Source organism: Patiria miniata, unplaced genomic scaffold (assembly GCF_015706575.1).
Source record: "Patiria miniata isolate m_02_andy unplaced genomic scaffold, ASM1570657v1 HiC_scaffold_17, whole genome shotgun sequence".
In the NCBI taxonomy this organism is placed as follows: Eukaryota; Metazoa; Echinodermata; class Asteroidea; order Valvatida; family Asterinidae; genus Patiria; species Patiria miniata.
The window spans coordinates 12,367,652-12,387,866 of record NW_024037055.1 but is presented as its reverse complement, the minus strand read 5'-3'; the positions used below and the strand labels follow the sequence as shown (position 1 = coordinate 12,387,866).

General features: G+C 40.0%; 1 protein-coding gene and 1 long non-coding RNA gene across 2 annotated transcripts in view; both read left to right on the top strand.

Annotated features, from left to right (window-relative positions):
- The window catches only part of LOC119723854 (DNA polymerase alpha catalytic subunit-like), a 47,267-nt gene extending 37,081 nt beyond the window's left edge, over positions 1 to 10,186 (top strand). The window contains exons 33-38 of the mRNA XM_038194730.1: positions 1,881 to 2,055; positions 3,007 to 3,191; positions 5,029 to 5,160; positions 6,940 to 7,056; positions 7,924 to 8,017; positions 9,050 to 10,186. Of these exons, the coding sequence (XP_038050658.1) occupies positions 1,881 to 2,055; positions 3,007 to 3,191; positions 5,029 to 5,160; positions 6,940 to 7,056; positions 7,924 to 8,017; positions 9,050 to 9,213 (867 nt within the window). The 3' untranslated portion in view covers positions 9,214 to 10,186. The remainder of the gene's footprint in view (positions 1 to 1,880; positions 2,056 to 3,006; positions 3,192 to 5,028; positions 5,161 to 6,939; positions 7,057 to 7,923; positions 8,018 to 9,049) is intronic.
- Positions 10,187 to 17,265: 7,079 nt separating this feature from the next.
- LOC119723853 lies at positions 17,266 to 19,148 on the top strand. Its single transcript, XR_005270590.1, has 3 exons — positions 17,266 to 17,276; positions 17,641 to 17,644; positions 19,076 to 19,148. It is a non-coding gene; the product is annotated as an uncharacterized LOC119723853 (long non-coding RNA).
- The last annotated feature ends 1,067 nt before the right edge of the window (positions 19,149 to 20,215 follow it).

Below are 20,215 nucleotides of genomic sequence, written 5' to 3'. Positions count from 1 at the left end.
AGAGCTGGTGCAGTTGAAGAAGAACCAGAAGACAAGGAGGAGCCGCCAACGGAGGAACAACGGCCAAGAAATGTCACCGACTGCCTGAGCCTAATGCACCAGATTCGGGACTATCTCTGCAGCCAGCCCGACATGGACGACGATGTCTACGATCACGCCGCTGCAATCCTGCAGTACCTCTCCAGTAGGCAGCAAGACAAGATGTCACAGCGGAAGATAACCTTATTACCCAGAGCAAATAAAATTAATCCCCTCCCCCAAATAGAACTTCTTATAAAAAAAATTGGAAATTAAATAAAACACCATTTACCCCCTCTCCCACCCCGGCACAAATTTTATTTAAAAAAATGTAAGGTTAAACAAAAATTACAAAGCACCCCATTACAAATCCAAAATAAAATAAACAATCTTAGACCATCCCAAAATTCTCCAAAACGTAATTTCAATCAAAATTATTCACGACCCCTGTGTAAATTGCTCCCCCCCCTCCCCCCCATTTTTTTTTATAATCAAAACTTTGCCAAAATTGTCCAAACTTATTCATTTGAGCACCAGCACAAAAACGTTAAGCTATTTCGTAACTTTAAAAAGGAACCTGCTGGGACGATTAGAAACTGATCACCATCAACGCTGGACATTATGCATACGGGTAAATGAACTGGTACACGCCAATGAGCTCGTCCGCTTGCATGACGTTAAAATCGTCAGACGTTAATATCCAACCACAATGTAAGATTATGACATCTTCACTCATTAGGACACCGACTCATGAGGGCGCTCTACCAATTTGTAAAATCTACTCGGATCACGGACGGACCGGAAAATCTGGAACGTAAATGACAAAGGTCTCTCGGCCATGTGCTTGAAAACGCTTATCACATTGTCACATTGAAATCTGCAAGACGAAAGGACAATACAAATTAAATGTCTCTCCATGACACAATTTGTGCTGGAGAGATTACTTACTTTGAACATCGAAGTGATACAGGTCATCTGCTGTTGACTTCTTCCCCATCGATGATCAAGCAATAAAACGTCAGATCTTCGTAATGTTTATTTTATTTTCGTTTCGTACATTTAATATTTTTTTTCACTTTACACAATGATACATTTTAAACATTATTTTTTATTTGACAAATCACATCATAGAGAGCATGTTCTTAATTGTTTTCAAACAGAAAAAAAATCATTGGGTACATTACATGTACGTACGTTCACAAGCGTGCACAATAGGGCCAATTCAAGGTGAACAATGGACGGGAAACATTGTATCGGATATTACGAATTTCGGATACAACGAACATTTTGACCGGTCCCGTGGATTTCGCTATAACGGGAGCCGACTGTATTTGCTTGACGAAACTGTATAGTTACCTATACTTTTGCACAAACATTTGCACAAACATTTGTGATAAGATATGGTGCATAGTACACTGTGAGTTAGAAGTCATTTTAAATACTGAGTACAATGGCTTTTTAATGATGTGATTGTATCTCAATTCATGTGGCAGCTGTTTAACATGTATTTATGCAATGTAGGCATTGAGGCTGTTTGTCATACTATGCATGTGTGTTAGAACAGCTGTAGTTACTTTTCTTGTCTTGTATATAGGAGTACCAAATTTTAACAATTAAAAAATTTTTAAACAGTAAAACTTGTCCACAAGTCAGACTTTTGATGCTCCAAATCGTCTGTCTCTTAAAAGTTTATAAAAACTTATATATTTGAATACAGATATGTTGCATCGTGATACTATGCTGTGGCATCCTTTATTGTGATTATCACATATTGTGGTGTATTATATAGGCCCTATTAATGAAATAGAATTAAAGGGGAATCGTAATACAAATCTTACCATAATTATTGCCCGTTCCTCCAGGATGGTTCTGTTCTGCCAGCCAGCCAGCGTGCATACCATCCAGGTGAAGTCCAGAAACAGGACCATTTAAAGATAGACACCAAGTACTACCTGTCACAGCAGGTGCATCCAGTGGTCTCCAGACTGTGCGATCCTATTGAGGGTACTGATGCTGCTCGTATTGCTGAATGCCTTGGTAAACACAACTATTTCAAATTCTACCCATTCGGTTAAGATTATTGGGTTTTGTTTGTTTGTTTGTTTGTTTGTTGGGGTGTTTGTTTGTTTGTTTGGGGTCTTTTGGGGTCTTTTTGGTTGTTATATTAAGACTTAATGCCAGTGGGGCAATGCAGAAGTCTCCAAATATTAGGTTGTCAACATGGACACTTTCATGTTGGCAAAAAGTCCATCAAAGGGATTTTGTGGACCTTTCCAATGTTCTACACACAGGCATGTGAAATTTCCACGGATTTCCGCATTTTTTATTTTCCCACTTCTTGTTTTTGTGTGACTGCAGTTTTTTTTTTCAAGTCCCCAGGCATAATTCCTGTAACAACTTCCCGTAATATTGCGTGCGGCGCGGTTAGGACTCAAGATGCGCATGAGTAACGGGCTATATACCTCAGCACAGTATGCATTTTCTTACAAGGTGTGACTAGACTAGCCAGCCTTTATCGCGGAACTGCCGGCCACACATATCATCCATACATAGCCTTGGAGTTGACGCTGAAACCAGAGTATTCCACTGTGAGAGATTGTTCATTCGAGTCAGACAGCACCGTGAGGAAAACAAAACGCCACCATACTGCCAAATTTGACTTGCCAAAAACGCCTTTCTACAACATTTGGACGTCAAAAATTATCCAATATCACCTCTTTCGTATTGAGATTGAGAGCGCATGAAACATTGCTATTATTAAAAACTATTTTTTTTTGTTTTACAACATTGATTGCCATTGTTCATGCTATTATACAAAGCCACTGCCCCATGACAGATTATCTAAACATCAGCTACTACTATGCCTCCTCCAAGGGGGCCTTCGTTATAGAATTGATAGCATGCTCGGAGTGGTCAATAGGTGCTCAAGTGTTTTTATATGTGATTATTGATGCCTTCAATTATTTTCGTGTCTGATGTGTATGACAGGATTAGACCCTGCAGGTTACCGGCATGCAGTGCGCCAGCATGACGATGAAGCAGACGCCATGTTGGGTGGTGATGCAGCAATGGCTGACGAGGAGAAATACAAAAATGCTGACCGCTTCAAGTTTGCCTGTCCGAACACAAAGTGTGGCAGAGAGAATATCATTGATAGTGTCTTCACTGGCAGTGTGAGTATGGAATGAGTTGTGTTCACAATACATTATAGGAAAGTAATCAAGTCATCTCAAGTCAATCACATAGCAAGCCAATCATAAGTCAGTCACAGGTCACATAGCAAGCCAATCATAAGTCAGTCACAAGTCACATAGCAAGCCAATCATAAGTCAGTCACAGGTCACATACCGGTAGCAAGCCAATCATAAGTCAGTCACAGGTCACTTAGCAAGCCAATCATAAGTCAGTCACAGGTCACATAGCAAGCCAATCATAAGTCAGTCACAGGTCACATAGCAAGCCAATCATAAGTCAGTCACAGGTCACATAGCAAGCCAATCATGAGTCAGTCACAGGTCACATAGCAAGCCAATCATAAGTCAGTCACAGGTCACATACCGGTAGCAAGCCAGTCAGAAGTCAGTCACAGGTCACATAGCAAGCCAATCATGAGTCAGTCACAGGTCACATAGCAAGCCAATCATAAGTCAGCCACAGGTCACATACCAGTAGCAAGCCAATCATAATCAGTCACAGATCACATAGCAAGCCAATCATAAGTCAGTCACAGGTCACATAGCAAGCCAATCATAAGTCAGTCACAGGTCACATACCGGTAGCAAGCAAATCATAAGTCAGTCACAGGTCACATACCGGTAGCAAGCCAATCATAAGTCAGTCACAGGTCACATACCGGTAGCAAGCCAATCAAAAGTCAGTCACAGGTCACATACCGGTAGCAAGCCAATCATAAGTCAGTCACAGGTCACATAGCAAGCCAATCATAAGTCAGTCACAGGTCACATAGCAAGCCAATCATAAGTCAGTCACAGGTCACATAGCAAGCCAATCATAAGTCAGTCACAGGTCACATAGCAAGCCAATCATAAGTCAGTCACAGGTCACATCGCAAGCCAATCATAAGTCAGTCACATGTCACATACTGGTAGCAAGCCAATCATAAGTCAGTCACAGGTCACATAGCAAGCCAATCATAAGTCAGTCACAGGTCACATAGCAAGCCAATCATAAGTCAGTCACAGGTCACATAGCAAGCCAATCATAAGTCAGTCACAGGTCACATACCGGTAGCAAGCCAGTCAGAAGTCAGTCACAGGTCAAACTTCAAGCTAATAGGAACGCATGCTTCAAATTTCCATTCACAAGTCAAGGGCCAGCTATTCAAATGAACTATGGCTTGTCATTGCTCATTACCTGTTACATGGGATTGACTTGTGATTGGCCTTGCAAAACCTCTGCCTATAGACCTAAATTTGAATAGTTGAATCACAATATTTTCCTTGTATTACCACTCATGTAGCTGTTCTTGTTCATTAGGTCATACATCTTGATGTAGTTAGAAGATTCAGCATTTTAAGGTACTATTAAGGATGTTTTTGAAGGGTTAAGTTAATTTGGAAAGTAAATAATCAGTCCAAAGTTGTAACATCTGGAAGGTTTGGGAATTCGATATGGTAACTTTGGGGTCCAGAAGGCTGTTGACTGACATTCCAACATGCTCAGTTCGATTGTATGGACTCAGTCACAGTGTATTACACATTGCAGTTACGATATTTAACCAAACAGCTGTTGCAATTTGTGATACCTACCATGTACATAATTCTAAATGTTGGCGTATGCTGTGGTATTCCATATCAATTATCAGCCTAAATGCAGATTGTTTGATATATTACTTTGTATTTTACAGTGTAGAGTGTGTTAACCTTTTGGTGCACAGGCAGTCGCTGACTACCTATAATCTGTTCATCTAATCTGAATAATTTGAGCACCAAAGGGTTTAATATGCCACTGTTTAATTTTACCTATAATTTTTCGCCATTGTTTTCACAGGACAAGTTGATATCATGCAGCCTCGCCCAGTGTAGTAACCCTGAATGCAAGACTGTTCTTTCCAATCACTGGTCTCTCATGTGTAATCGTCTGAATCTGCTCATCAGGGGATATATACAGAAGTACTATGCTGTAAGCAAAAGTTGAAAACGATGATACTGTGTGTGTCTTGCTGTCAGTATTCACAAATCTAAGCACATGCTTGAATGCCCCTGTTGGACAACAACTCAATCTTTGCTGTAATTGTTTAAAATAGTAGATGCCACAACGCTGCAGCTATAACCAAGGTGTCACAGTGAAGTGTGATCATGTGCTGGATTTGTGTGTAAATTGAGACCAAAAATTGAATGCTATATAGAATCAATCAGCTGGTTTTCATTAAACCACTTGTCAATGTGCATGCCAACATTGGTATTAAATGACATACTTTCCTTGTTATATTTAACAATTAATATTGCTTCTGTGAACATGTATTGAAAACAAATTAGGATAAATGCAAAAGAAAATTCCTTTGTTTTTCAAAACCTCATCAACAGCAGACATAGATTAGATTTTGAATTGGCTCTGATAGAAAAAACAAAAACCCAAAGGTTTAAGAGCCATTTTCTCAATTTTAACACAACATTTCCTCAAGTTTGAAAATTAGGGTTTTCAGAGACTACATTACATTTTGGCTGGTGTCAGAAATATCTGTATTAACACTAACTTCTACAAACTGGAAATTAACCCTAACTCCCTAGCATAATTTACTTGGAACCATACCCATTCTGACAAATTCCAACACCAGAGTTGCAGACTCGAGTCATGTGACTTGGACTCGAGTCGCTATTTTTGTGACTTGACTTGTAAATACCAGCTTTGACTTGTGACTTGACTTGGACTTGCAAACAATGACTTGTGACTTGACTTGGGATTGCAAAAAATGACTTGTTACCAACCCAAGTCAGACGCTAAATCCAGTAAAATGAATAGTTCCCACTAGTTTCAAAAGTTTTCAATAAGACTGTCACAACAAACTACACAGTTTTCAATGACCAAGTCTCTTGCGTAATGTAATGGTTGAACAAACTTTGAAAGGAACCTTTCTTGAAAAGAAAGCAGGCCTTTGTCAATTGCATGTAAAATACCGGATAGCCTAACCCACTGGTAGGCGTTTAGTATACATGAAAATTGAACAATAAAGTGTTAGTATACTACATGTAATCGAGTGAGTGAAGTCTTTTTTTCATGTCATCTCAACATTTATTTCTACAATGTAAAGTCAATTTATTAAAGTATACAAAGGGCTAATATCCGACAGATATGTGATAAACTACAAGAATAGTAATAGCAACATATTGAAAAAGGGGAATTAAGGAGGCATGTTCAAAATAACTCGTAAGTTGACGCCAGGTTCTTTTAGCTTATTACAGCTGGACAAAATAATGTGCAACTTGACGTGTTCTTGGACAAAGATACTTGTGACTTGACTTGTGTTTAGACCAAATGACTTGTGACTTGACTTGTGACTGGACCTAATGACTTGTGACTTGACTTGTGACTGGACCTAATGACTTGTGACTTGACTTGGACTTGCAAACAATGACTTGTGACTTGACTTAGACTTGCAAAAAATGACTTGCTGCCACCTCTGTCCAACACCCACATGGAAAATCGTACACACACACTGTTGGACTTAGATTCTGGAGGTATGCCAACCCCAGTGTAAAAGACCATCAGTTTAGGGGTACTGTACCCATTCTAACAGATTTCAACAACACCTGCTGTTGGACTTTGATGGGTTGAGTTCTGTTTATACAGATGTTCTCGCAAAGGTCTCTTGTTATTTCGCATGATACTTCTATGTCTTTTTATTATTCATTTATGACATTACAATGTTTACAATTTTGATGACAATTATTCTCATTCCAGGGGTGGATGGTGTGTGAAGACACTTCCTGTGCACACAAGACCAGAAGAACTCCCCTGAATCCTCAACGGCAAGGCTTTATGTGCCCAGTATGCCAAAGGGCTATTCTGAAACCAGAGGTAAGAATTTGATGTTATTGTGAGGATATCGGCATTCTTTAAAGTATTCCTGTAAGATTTTACAAATTAAAAAAAAAATATTCTGTTGTAAAACATCATTTTCTTTGTATTGAAGTGAAATGTAAGTACATGTATAAACATACAAGATCAAATTGCCATGGAAATTGTAGTATAGGGAATAAGACACCCGTATTTCATTCCATTACTAAAGTATTCTTATCCCCTTAAATGCATGAATCTATTTACAACAGTATCTAAACAGTCTCCAATTGTTTTCGTGAAATTAACCCTAACCCCCTAGGCCCTCTTGGCTAGGAACCATCCTCAATCCTGCAAAATCCTCAAATTGCCATCAAAATGGGTTGAGGCAGAATGCCACTGACATCCAGAAGCACAATGCAGGGCTCAATTATTCATGGCTTTACATAAACAATGCTGGGTACAGCCTGCGAACTCGACACAATGCATTCAAATTCAACTGACACTTTTTGCCATTCAGCCTCAATCCTCCAAAATCCTACAAAACTGTCTGAATGATTATGAAAGATGGAGGAAGGTTAGGGTTAATTTACCTTTTTGTAATAACTTTTCATGCCAGAATATTACACCGGATAAACATGACCTCTTGCTTTGAACCATGTCTCGGCTTCAAGTTTAGTTTCGGACAAAACTTTCCAGGGCATAGCCAATAATGAATGTAGTTACGCAAGAAAACTGAGACTGAATCATACAAGAACTTAATCCGGTTTCTGTATTCAATGAAATGTTTCCTGTGCTAAGCATGTGGGATAATATCCTTAGAATGAAATGAAGTTGTCCAATTGTATTTCCAAATTTTTCTAGTGATATTTTTTTTTGCTATTCCAGTACACAGACAAGGACCTGTATTATCAGATGTCGTTCCTCCAGTCCATCTTTGATGTCGACAGAGCCATGAAAAGACTCACAGAGAATGAAAAGAGTAAGCCACATTTGTTTCATCCATGTTTCGTAGAAATGATTTTGGAATTTGTCCACATTTCTGATGACATTTCATCCTTGTCCTAGATCCGAATCTATCATCCATGTAGAAAATTTGGCAGTTTTGTAGATTTTTTTTGCAGATGAAATCATAGCAGGTTGAATTTTCCATCAGAAGAATCAGTGATATTGTACCTTTCTACTTAAGGCCACATTTTTTAAACTTGAAATGAAGTTTTATTTCAACTGTTAGACTTTCATTTATTTCTTCAATTTTGTCAATTGACCAAAGTAGATTGACTGCTGTAGAATTTAGCTTTGATCTGTGACCTTCTGAACACCACTGGTGCCGTACCAACCAAGCTATCCAGCCCTATGATGTGGCTCTCCCAAGAGGTTAACCAGTTTGTGTCAGGACGTGATAACACGCACTGGCTGTTTTTATACACAGGCACGACTGACGGGTTAAGATGTCAAGATTGTCTTGTGTACACACACACAAAGCCTGTGGAGGCGGACCATGTGTTGATCTTGAATTGGCCGTTGTGCACAGTCTATTATTGTACAGTTTAAGCTCCATTGCACACCTGGGAGTATTGAAATGTATGAGGTTTCGGCAAGAAGTTTCGTACAAATTACTGTTGAAATTACTCTTGCGAATCAGTAGTTATGGGTTTTGGCTGTATATCAGAAATTGGCTAGAAAAGTTTGCCTTGTGCAAAATTTTCAGCAAATATAATCCCGGCGCAATGTGGTTAATAACTTAGTTAGTTGCGTGTTATTCAGAAGCCATAAATATGTACATCTAGTCATGAGAATCACATCTAGGAAATTAAGCAATGCTTGAAACCTATTACAGAGTGGCATGAGGATCATTCATGTGTGATGTGGAAATCATCTGTTGCAACTAGATGCAAGTTGAATTAGCACTTGTGACCGCCAGAAAACTTGGCACTCTACAACCAACACAGGACCATGATTATGTTGACTGTCTCATATTTTCTATTTTTCTTTATTTCTCTACGCTCTCCAGCTTTTGCCAATATGGCCCTCAGGGACCATCTCGACAGCTACTCTCGTCTCAGGAACTTCATGGACAAGAAACTCCGGCAGAATAAGTACTCAGAGGTGGACCTAAGCAGACTGTTCTCAGGCATGAGCACGTTGGTACTTGGCCACACCATCAAGCGAGAGTAAATGAGTCAGCAACGTTCATTGATGGCCCATCTAAGTCTTGGAAAACAAACTTAGACCAGTGTAAGTCACAAGTGTGTCAGGTTAGGAGGGCAGTGAGTCAGGTACAGAGAGGAGGCTAGGCTGTGCAGAGCGCACATCATGATATTTAATTGACTCAGAATGGGTTGAAGTATTTACATGTTTCTCGTCTGCACAATGAGCTGGATTTAGCTTATTCATTGTCGCTACTAATAATAATAACGGAGTCTTATATAGCGCACGTATCTACTGACAATTAGGTTCTCAAGGCGCTGGTAATTATGTCCATTTTTAAAGACGGGTAAATGAGGTAAATGTGAAATATGAGACCCATTATGTCGCACCTTTTTACTAGGTGCTGTGGCATATTTTGCAGCCACTGCCAGAAACACGGGGCAAGCCCTTCACTTAGTGACAAGTGTCACTGGGTTCTTTAACATGCTTACACAACGCACGGGACCTACAGCTCTACGGCCCATCCAAAGGACGAAGCAGTAATGGTAAAGTGCCTTGCTCAAGAGCACATGCACCATGTTCGCCATTAGGACTTGAACCCATGTACCACAACAAACACCATAACCATTGGGCCACAGCACCCCACTGGGTAATCCTATACAATAGCATTACATGTCTCCCATCACCAGTCCACAACCAGTGTCTCAAGTGACAGTAAGTCAGTCAGTGAGATAGGTTGTAAGTCTTAAGAGGATGCTAGGCTGGCACTCTGGGACCAGCACAATTCCTGTCTGAAATGATTACTATACTAGAAACGATTGCTTTGTGTCGTAGCCTAGTTCCGTATCACTCATATGAAGCGTTGACCATACATTCTGCAATCCTGTTCTTTATCAGTTTGAATCATCATGTCTCATTCATGGCTTTGCAGGCTTAGTTAACCAGAAACACTTTTTACATTTTGACCTGTTACAGTTATATTTAGGAAACTTTCTTCTTTCTTATCCTGAAAAAACTTGAGATTCGTGAAATGGACTTGATAAAAAGATGTTGAAAGTCCCGACTCACAACTTAAAATCATGACTCATAGTTGTACTTTCCATTTCAGTTCAGACATTCGAATGGAATTAGATGGATGGAAGTATGAGGTCAAAGTATACTAAAAGGAGTTAGAATATTCTTATGCTAAACCCTCCCTCTCCCCCCCAAAAAAAACAGGGGGGGGGGGAGTAAAAATACATATATTTCACTTCCCGGTCGACTAGTCATATGGCTCTTGACATATTTTTCTTGTAATATATTTGATTATAAGGTTACTGTCTGAAATTATTAAAGAGGTTGTGGAATGCTCGAAGACATTTCCGTCATTTTTTGGGTATATGTAGCCTAAGGTGTGATGAAATAAAAACGACTATTGTTTCTGTCATGAAATGAGTTCAAAGGTTACTTTTGAGAGCTATTTTTCAGGTCCTGTTTCGACCCGAACGTGCAATTTGTGTAAAAGTCGTCGTTGCGGGCAGCAAACAAAACACAGTAAATCGTGACGTAATAAACAGGACTCGTTTATGCTACTCTGCATCGGGAGTCCTGTTAATTACGTCACGATTTACTGTGTTTTGTTTGCTGCCCGCAACGACGACTTTTACACAAATTGCACGTTCGGGTCGAAACAGCCATGACAGGACTTGAAAAACGGCTCTCAAAAGTACCTTTTGTACTCATTTTATGACAGAAACAATAGTCGTTTTTATTTCATCACACCTTGGGCTACATATATCCGAAAAATGACGGAAATGTCTTCGAGCATTCCACAACCTCTTTAAGGACAGGAGTTTCGATATTACTATGTGTCAGACATAAACTGTGTATGTCCGATATACATCAATTGGTTACTTCGGTGATTTAAAAAAAAAAAAAAATACGTCCATCTGTTTTTGCTGCAGTAGAAATCGGCTAAAAACACAATAATGGCTGACGTACTCAGACAAATAGATATTTTGTATACCTATCAATTAATTTACAGTTGCAAATAACAGCTGGCTGTTGAATATTTTTTGGAGAAAACTATATCAATAAAAGCCCGGTGTTACTTTAGTTTTAACATTTTTCCAAATTGGTATTTATCAGGCTACATAAATGCATTTTGCCCAAACTAAAGTATATTTAAACCTCATCCGTGTTTTTCTGAAATGAAATGCATCTTTTGTAGACATTATATGTTATATAGTGTCTTTATATACATATATATATATATGTATATGCATTATGGGTTATATTAATGGTATGTTAAATATGGGCAATATTATACACAAAAAATCGAGATACTGTTCGTCATACTTATCTCTTTATTTAAGAAGAAAGGAAGAAAACACTAAATGGTATATACTGGCATGAAACGCAATTTTGTGTCAAGAATCAAGTAGGTTTGAAAAAATGTATGGCAAAAAGGAATATTTATCAGTACAAAGGTGTTTTACACGTCATTAATCACAACTGTTTACTGTAAATGAAATGGTTTTTACAAGTTGGTTTTGTCATCTGATATTGTGATATAACAAACAAATTCTGATATAAAGTTTCTCAAAAATGTTTCCACTGATATTTTGAAATTTCTGAATAAGACATCTTATTAATTATTCCCTAAACCAATGATTGTACAGATTGATTCGGTTTTCTTACGGTGTACATGTATAATGTAGGCTAACCATAAAGTTTCGTTACCATATAAATGTTTTATATCCACATGTGGCTGACTCCTGCATCTTTTCTGGATCAATTTCTGGATCATTTTACTTTTGATGATTTTCCAACATCATTTTGGAAATGTTCACTCTACCAACAGCACAATACCAACAGAATTTGAGATATTCGACCGAACTGCTTGTACATGAACTTCTAACCACGGTTGCTTGCTCTTGCGTTTGTGCGCATTTTGTCGTGTAAATTTGAATTAGTTGGCGAGCTTGTCGTTTGCAAATAGCTATCGTTATTTTTAACGAAAGCTAGAGCATAGCACGCGAAATTATTTTAATACTGCAATATATTTAGTGCAAACTGTAAATTCTCTGAAATGTCTGAAAACTATTGGAAATTCGTGAAATGTTCCTTGCTTTTTACTGACTACATAGGTTGCTTCTGCTATGATTACATTTAAGGAAAATGATTTGAAGGAAAACAAGCTCGTGGTGGACTGTACAGTGTGAGTAAAAAAAAAAAAACGAAATCCAAATGTCGGGACTATTGTTTTAGTGAAGTTCTACATGTAGCACTTCCAAAATCTAGAATATTAAAGCCCCATTCATAAGCTTCATTTTAGTACAAGAATCATTCAAATCACTCATGTACTTTTAAAGTTACGGATTTTATACACAACCACCGTTTTAAGGTTCTGCCAATTACCCCATGGATCACAAAAAAGTTCAGTATTCTTTCAGCAAAACGAAAACAATAGGGATGTGTGTGAATTGTTTTCGTTCTTTCGAGCTGTATACTCCCCAGGGAGCTGAGATGGTATTTGGAATGTTTGATTGGCCCAATGATCAGGGGTAATAATAATGTAAAGCACGCTGATATAAAGTAAAAAGCGCTAACAGTGACGGAGACATCCAACGATTTCTTCATCTAAAGAAACTAGAATATTTTCTTACATAAAACCTATTTTGAGGCCACGTAGAGCCTAATAGAAATAATCGTCTCTGATATAAATGACATTGTGATGACGTCATCCAGCTTTTTCTTTGGGAGTGGGGATGGAGGTTTTCTATTTTGTAGTCCATAGACTTTGTTCATCTGGATCTGAATAGTATAGTTGGCTAAATAGTTTACTATTTCCCCGCGTCTTCGTACGCGCGCGTGACGCGCAAACTAGGAAGGTACTATCACTGCCCAGGGTCGCAGCCTTAGATTTGTTCCAGTACTGCGTTATCTCTTTACCAACAAAGCATGCGACTTATGTGCCTACCGTGGAGATCTCCGGTGTGGACAGTTGTGCCAGTCTATTATACAAATATTGAATGCGTCGAGTGGTGTAGTAAAACCACTGATCTCTATATAAAGACTGGATAGCGGATATGCATACAACATTCACACAGTAGACTTTGCATATTGACCAATTCGCCCCCGGTCTCACGAAGATGGCCGCGTATAATACGAACGCTCTACGCGTAAATACGCGCGCGTTGTATAACAGTTGACGCGCATTTTGGTCACGTACACCTATTGTGAAGGGACACATTTCCGTAGTGATTATTTTTTCAAAAACGAAGAAAAAGTGATCTGCGGCATTATTATAAAAGTGACCACGACGTTAGAAAAATTGTAGTAAACCGTGGTCAGTGGTGGTGGTCAAAATATAAGTCAAGTGAACCGCGACGTTACAAAAGAAATCATGCTGTCTATAAAGACGGCAACTTGTCCTTTGTAGATCACCAGCCGGTCTCACCAATATGGCGTCAAATTCATTCATTGTGCGGCTCTTTATTAGCTGTCCAGTCTTTATATATCAGTGAGTAAAACTAGCCTCCCGAGGTGATCCATGGACATTGGGCAAGTTCGCGCAAGGACTATAACCATTGGTCGACTAACGCTTGCCCGAACTCTGTCTAGTCGACGATGGTTAACTACGCTAGTTGACTTAGGCCAAGTTCGCGCAAGGACTATAGTTGACCAATGGTTAACTAACGTTTGCCCGAACTCTGTCTAGTCGACGGTGGTTGACTACGCTAGTCGACTATTTGGAACCAGCCTACTGGGGTTGCTTGCTTCGCTGGTAACCAATAGCCGCGCGCGTTCATAACGTACAGCAGGAAGCCAGGATCCAGACGTTTTGCAATATGGGCCAAGTTCGGGCAAGGACCATTAGTCGACTAGTGGTTGATTTGTGACGTACCTCACGCCTGCGCACTAATAGCAACGTGCGAACATCTCTAGTCAAACGCTGGTCAAAATGTCATCGCAAAACTTCTGGATCCTGGCTCTCTGCTAGCGTTATGGATGCGCGTGGCTATTGGTTACCAGCGAAGCAACCAACCCCAGTAGGCTGGTTCCAAATAGTCGACTAGCGTAGTCAACCACCGTCGACTAGACAGAGTTCGGGCAAACGTTAGTTAACCATTGGTCAACTATAGTCCTTGCGCGAACTTGGCCGACATGTTGACCAGCGTTCGACTAGAGACGTTCGCACTTTGCTATTAGTGCGCAGGCGTAAGGTACGTCACAAATCAACCACTAGTCGACTAATGGTCCTTGCCCGAACTTGGCCATAATATTTGGAACCAACCTACTGGGGTTGGTTGCTTCGCTGGTAACCATAGCCGCGCGCGTTCATAACGTACAGCAGGGAGCCAGGATCCAGACGTTTTGCAATGACATTTTGACCAGCGTTCGACTAGAGACGTTCGCACTTTGCTATTAGTGCGCAGGCGTAAGGTACGTCACAAATCAACCACTAGTCGACTAATGGTCCTTGCCCGAACTTGGCCTAGTCCCGAGGCGAAGCCGGAGGGAAAATAGAATGTTCCATGGATCACCGAGGGAGGCTAGTTTTACTTCACCACGAGATAAAGCAATCAATATTTGTTTTATAACACTTCACCCACAGATTCTGCTTGGTTTTAATATTTTAAATTATTTAAATCTGAACACAGTTGAAATAAACTTCAATTTCAATACAAAATTGGTGGAAAATGTATTTCTCTCTTCCAAACTACCCCTTGGCGAAATCTTTCAACCCAACTCTGTGGCGCGCTCTCTTTGGAATAAAACGCGCAACGCGCAACGCGCACACCAGCATGCATTTGCACACAAATACCGCGCCGTGGAAATAGTACTTTGGTTGCTAATGGTATAGTACTTTGGTTGCTACGGGTATAGTACTTTTGGCCGTGCACAGAAAGATAGCAAAAATAGAAAGTATCATGTGACTCGCTCTCGGCCAATCAAGACAAAGAATCTGTGGATGAGGTGTTATAATACGGCATACATCAAAATTGCGTCCGGTGGTGGTCGTTTTGCGATTTAAACCAAGGAGGAACTGGGTGCAATTTTACAAATACAATGTAGTAATAAATCCAGTGTTTTGTGTGAATGTTAAAGTTATTAAATGACACAAAGTTAACTTTCTATTCTGTTTGTCTCCTTAAATAATGTTTCACTTTATCCAAATACTGCACGATCAAAAAACGTAATGGAATGGTCCAATGAAATACCGCAGCTGCCTGATGAACATTAACAAGATATAAGTAAACAAATACAACATGGTTTTGCGCGGAAATAGTGAAAACAATGATGAACCCCTTGTGTTGGATGAACCCTCAGTGTTGGATGGATTCGTACCATGTTTATTAGCTCCCCTCGGTATTGAAAGTTGACAAACAAGTGTTCGCCTCGGGAACTAGTTTATCAACTTCCAATTAAATACCCCGGGGAGCGAATATCGACTGTCCACCCTCAAACCATGTTATATTTGTATACTATGTTTCATCGATAATTAATTGTTCCTACCTGCCAACAAATTCGCCCGGTTTATAATGTACTTATCATTTCCTGTGACATACTGGATTGGACTTTGTTCGAAAACAAAGGTTACCGGTAACAAGGGCAGGGCTGATCTTTGATGGTGTCCCAAAATAGTTCGCATAGGCTCGCTCGGTGCAACAGGTTTACTGTTACTGGCATATTGAGCTCGTCTACTCTTGATGAAAGAATAACCTGCATTTTGTGAGTATTGATACAATTTACATATATAATCTTTCTTTATCTTTCTCTCAGTTACATTAGAATCACACTCTTGGAAAAAATGGTCCGGTTAACTTATTCTTTATGACGGGACTTGCGGTTTTGCCGAAGTCAATTGAGTGTGATCGTCCGCCACTGACAGGGTTTACGCACAAAACCATGAGCCAGTGAGGCTTTTCATAGAAAGGTGGCCGAACCTTATTTTCGGAAAGTGTGCTGGTAATGTCAGCACCCTTCTTTAGATTTTGAGCACGTCTGTTGCTTCAAACGAACAAAATGCACACATTACAAATGATGGACTATAATTAACCTTTAACATTATTTTGAAGAAAAAAGGAACAGTTGCATTTCGTTTCAGGTGCCTTAAAAATAACTCGGTATTAAAAAGAAATTTCGATTAGCTTTAACAGGGCAATCCTTTAAACAATTCACAACATAAAAAAAAGAACAAAAACTCGAAGATATACCTCCTTCCCACTTTTGTGAGAGGGAGATGCAATCTTTAAATGTTTCTCCGGAAACTTCAGATTATACACCAGGAACTTCAGGGCGTGTATACGATAGAGTTCCCGGGTGGTGTTCTAGTGGCTTATAAAGTCCGCTCAGATTTTGGTGGCTTTAAAGCAGCCCAGTTGTTCACCCGTATTTGACTGTCTGATAATACCACCAAAGATTTGGCAGAACGGTCTGAGGATGAAAATAATTAGAGAAAACTTCGGATTTAAAAAAATGGTTCATTTCTATTAAAAAACAATAAAAACCCAAACCAAACCAAACCAAACCAAAGAAAACAACTCAAGGTCCCACACACAAAATCTTAAGAGTTGTCAGTTTTACATAATTAAATCGCAAGTCATGAACAAAAAAACAATTGAAAAGGCGCCACTGTGACGTTCCAACATCCAACAACAACAAACTGGATTTACTTGATTTTTCGCAGATTTGATCATACATTCCGTTTCAAGCATAGAGCTATATTAAATTACTAGAGCGCTAACTTCGTGTACAAAGTAATGCCTGCTGGGTGCATCCATGTTTGTGCACAGTTGCATATAGTGCTGTTGGAGGATGTCCACGGCAACGACGTCATCAAGATCCCAGTGTCCCCTTTTCTTGGTATTTACCGCTATTGCTCTCCCACCCGTCATTAGTGCAATATCCATAACGCTGTCAGGTTCGACTGAAATCAAAGGAAACACTTTCAGTTTAACTTTAAGTCTCTTTAAAGCCTCACTGATGGGTACGCACAAACATCTTGGCTCAGGTCCGACCAAAACCCGGGTCAACCCGACACTTTTCCGGGCCGGAATGACACTTGTCTGAGTCACTTTTTCGGGACATTTGAACTGGAAAGTGTCATTTCAATTCAATTCATTTATTGTCCATTTAAAAGATAAAAATGGAAAATTTACATGTCTAAACATTGATGAAAGCTCCAAAACAGAACACTAAAAAATACAGTTATAATGATTAAACTAGATTTACACATACAATTTTACAGCGAAAAAAATGTATTAAATATTTTAAGGTAAACCGTCAAAAATAAATAAAAGGCCTTAAAACCTTAAAACCATTCAAGTGTAACCAAACCAACAAAGAAATTAAAACCGAGTAACCAACAGATCACCCCGCCCCTATCGCTGCATTGACCCCCCTTTCCATTGATTAGAACACAAAATTATCTTACAACATTTTAAACTGTATAGAGACTGATGAAAGATAAGTTAAAAACACATTAAGAACCAATCAAAAACACCACATTCGTGGTTTCAAATGAAATGAGGAGAAAAACAAGTATATCGGACGCGAAAATAAGTAACAAATCACTATGGAAAATATCAAAATCTTGAAAGTGAAACAATTGAATATAAAACAGAGCTAAGGAGTAACGTCAACAGAAATTACAAATACAATATGGGAAAAATCAACAACAAATCAAAGCAAAACAATCGAATGGTACAACAAGACTATGGGTAAACAAAAAATACAATGTGACTTGCTATTCAGATGTCAACTTGGCTCGCCAGCAGACGTTCCGGCAGGAGAGCAGATCGACGAGCAGAGAAGGAGAACAAGATGACAGGAATACAGTTCGACGATCAGGAACAGGTGACGAACGGGAAAGAAGAGCTGGATGAGATGGTGGTCGGCGATTAGGAACAGTTCAAGAAAAGGAAAGAAGAGCTGGGCGAAACGGTGTGAATGTGGGCACTGGTGTGTGTGAAGCAGGAACACTCACAGTTCAGAGGACGCAGGAAACACTTCAGCCAGACTCAGGAAGAGCGGGGCGAAGGTAGCTATAAGCTGGAAAAGTTTGAAGAAGGTGGCTGGATGGACGCAGATTGAAGATGGCGGCGAGAAGCAGGAAAATAGAGAAGTCGCCAAGGAAAATATGAAGATGCTGGAACAGTTTGAAGATGTTGGCTGGACCAGGCGCAGGAAAAGTGGAGATACGGATGCTAGAAGACAGGACACCGGACAGGCAAACGACAAAAACTTGTAGGGGGTATCAGGCAGTTTATACCTGACGTACAATGCAGGGATGGACGAAATGAAGAAAGTTCTTGCCAGGATGACGACGACGACTGCATGGATGTGGGAAACAGATGTTCTGTTTCGTCTCTTCAGCAGCAAAAAGTTCCACTCACACAGAGTTACTGAATATAGGGGCTAGAAGATGAAGATGAAGATATGGAGACAGACGTGGAAGTGACGATGCCTTGGGCAGGTGAAAAACCGCTGCTACCAATTGTAACACAAGTATTTTGTTCATAGGTGGTTGACTACCAGTCCTAGAGTCTTGGTTACAGCATGGAGGTATAGACCGCTTGCAGATGCGTTCGATAATCGACGCGCGAAGGCGCGCGACGCCATGTTGTGGGACAGGCGTATATCTATCCATGCACATTTTGTCCCATAACATGGCGTCGTGCACCTTCGCGCGTCAATTATCGATCGCGTCTGCAAGCGGTCTATAGAATGATATGTCTCCTGGTAGCACGTATAGCCCGAGCGAAGATTAAGTTGAAGACGGAGAAGAAACTTTCACTGAAGGAATAAAACTCGTGACAAGGATTAGAATTTATAGGGTCAGGTGTGTTTATTGAGAGCACCGACTAAAATCGCTTGACAGAGAGAGAGACAGTGAAAGGAGAAAGTGAGGACTGAGGGGGAGAGGGGCTGATTAAATACAGGAATGGAACATAATGGATTGTGGGTAACTGTAAGTGAATTAAACCAAGGACAGCAAATACTAAGAATCTAGCATGTGGTTTTATAGGTCTACGACCGAGCCCAGTGTGACCACACAAATGGAGACAGGGTGTCTCTGTGGACCACAAAGTTATTTGAAATAATCTTAAAGATGTCAACGGGTAATAAGTGGGGATAATGTAATTAAATTTAATTGAGATTCTAAATCTGGGCTAACATTGATATTTCCAACGTGTAAATTGTAATTATAACGTCCATACTCCTTTCATTTCCAACTTGCTCATAATATGAAATGTGATACTGCACATTGGCGGGATAAGATTGTAACATTTTGACTTCGTGTTTTCGTAACTCACGGCGTGACAAATTGATTTTGTTTTCACCCCAGACACCGCATTAAAAAAACCCGCTAATGTAACGAACAGGCGGGCACCTGACTATTCTCATTTGCATACGTATTCAAAAATGTTGCCAATTATTTTTATGATCCAATACAGGGTTAGAGAGCAGTAGTAGTGGACGTGTACTGCTCGACACCCTCGGGCGAGTTTGTTCACATGCATTGTGCTACCGCAAACCTCACTAATTATTTACACTACCGCGGCCATGCAAAGTTTCAAATCATAGCCAGTAGAGCCTGAAAGTTGACCCCTGGTGGCGCGCTTCCGGATCCCTCGAATAGCAGGTGAGAGGGCAACCCCGAGTAAAATGCCTGTGGAAGGGTCGCGGAGGGGTCCGAAAGCTCAACGACAAAATGGCGTACATTCTGGCTCCATAAGAGCCTGAAAATAAAATGTCACGCGGCGAGCTTCCGGCCCCCTCGTGCAACCCGCCTACGGGCATTTTACACTAGGTCGCCCTTTTTCTGGCTTCAATTTTTGACAGAAGGATTTCTAACCATAATGATCCCAAGAAACATTCTTTCTGGAAATTTATCTTGGTTTTCCTCAAGAAAAAAATGACGAGAAATTACTTGGATATACGTAAAAACGAACTTTCGACCTTTCACATCCGGCATTTTCGTTCCTAGGTCTCCTTGTTCGTTCACGTTTGTTTTCACACCACCAACCCCACCTATTGA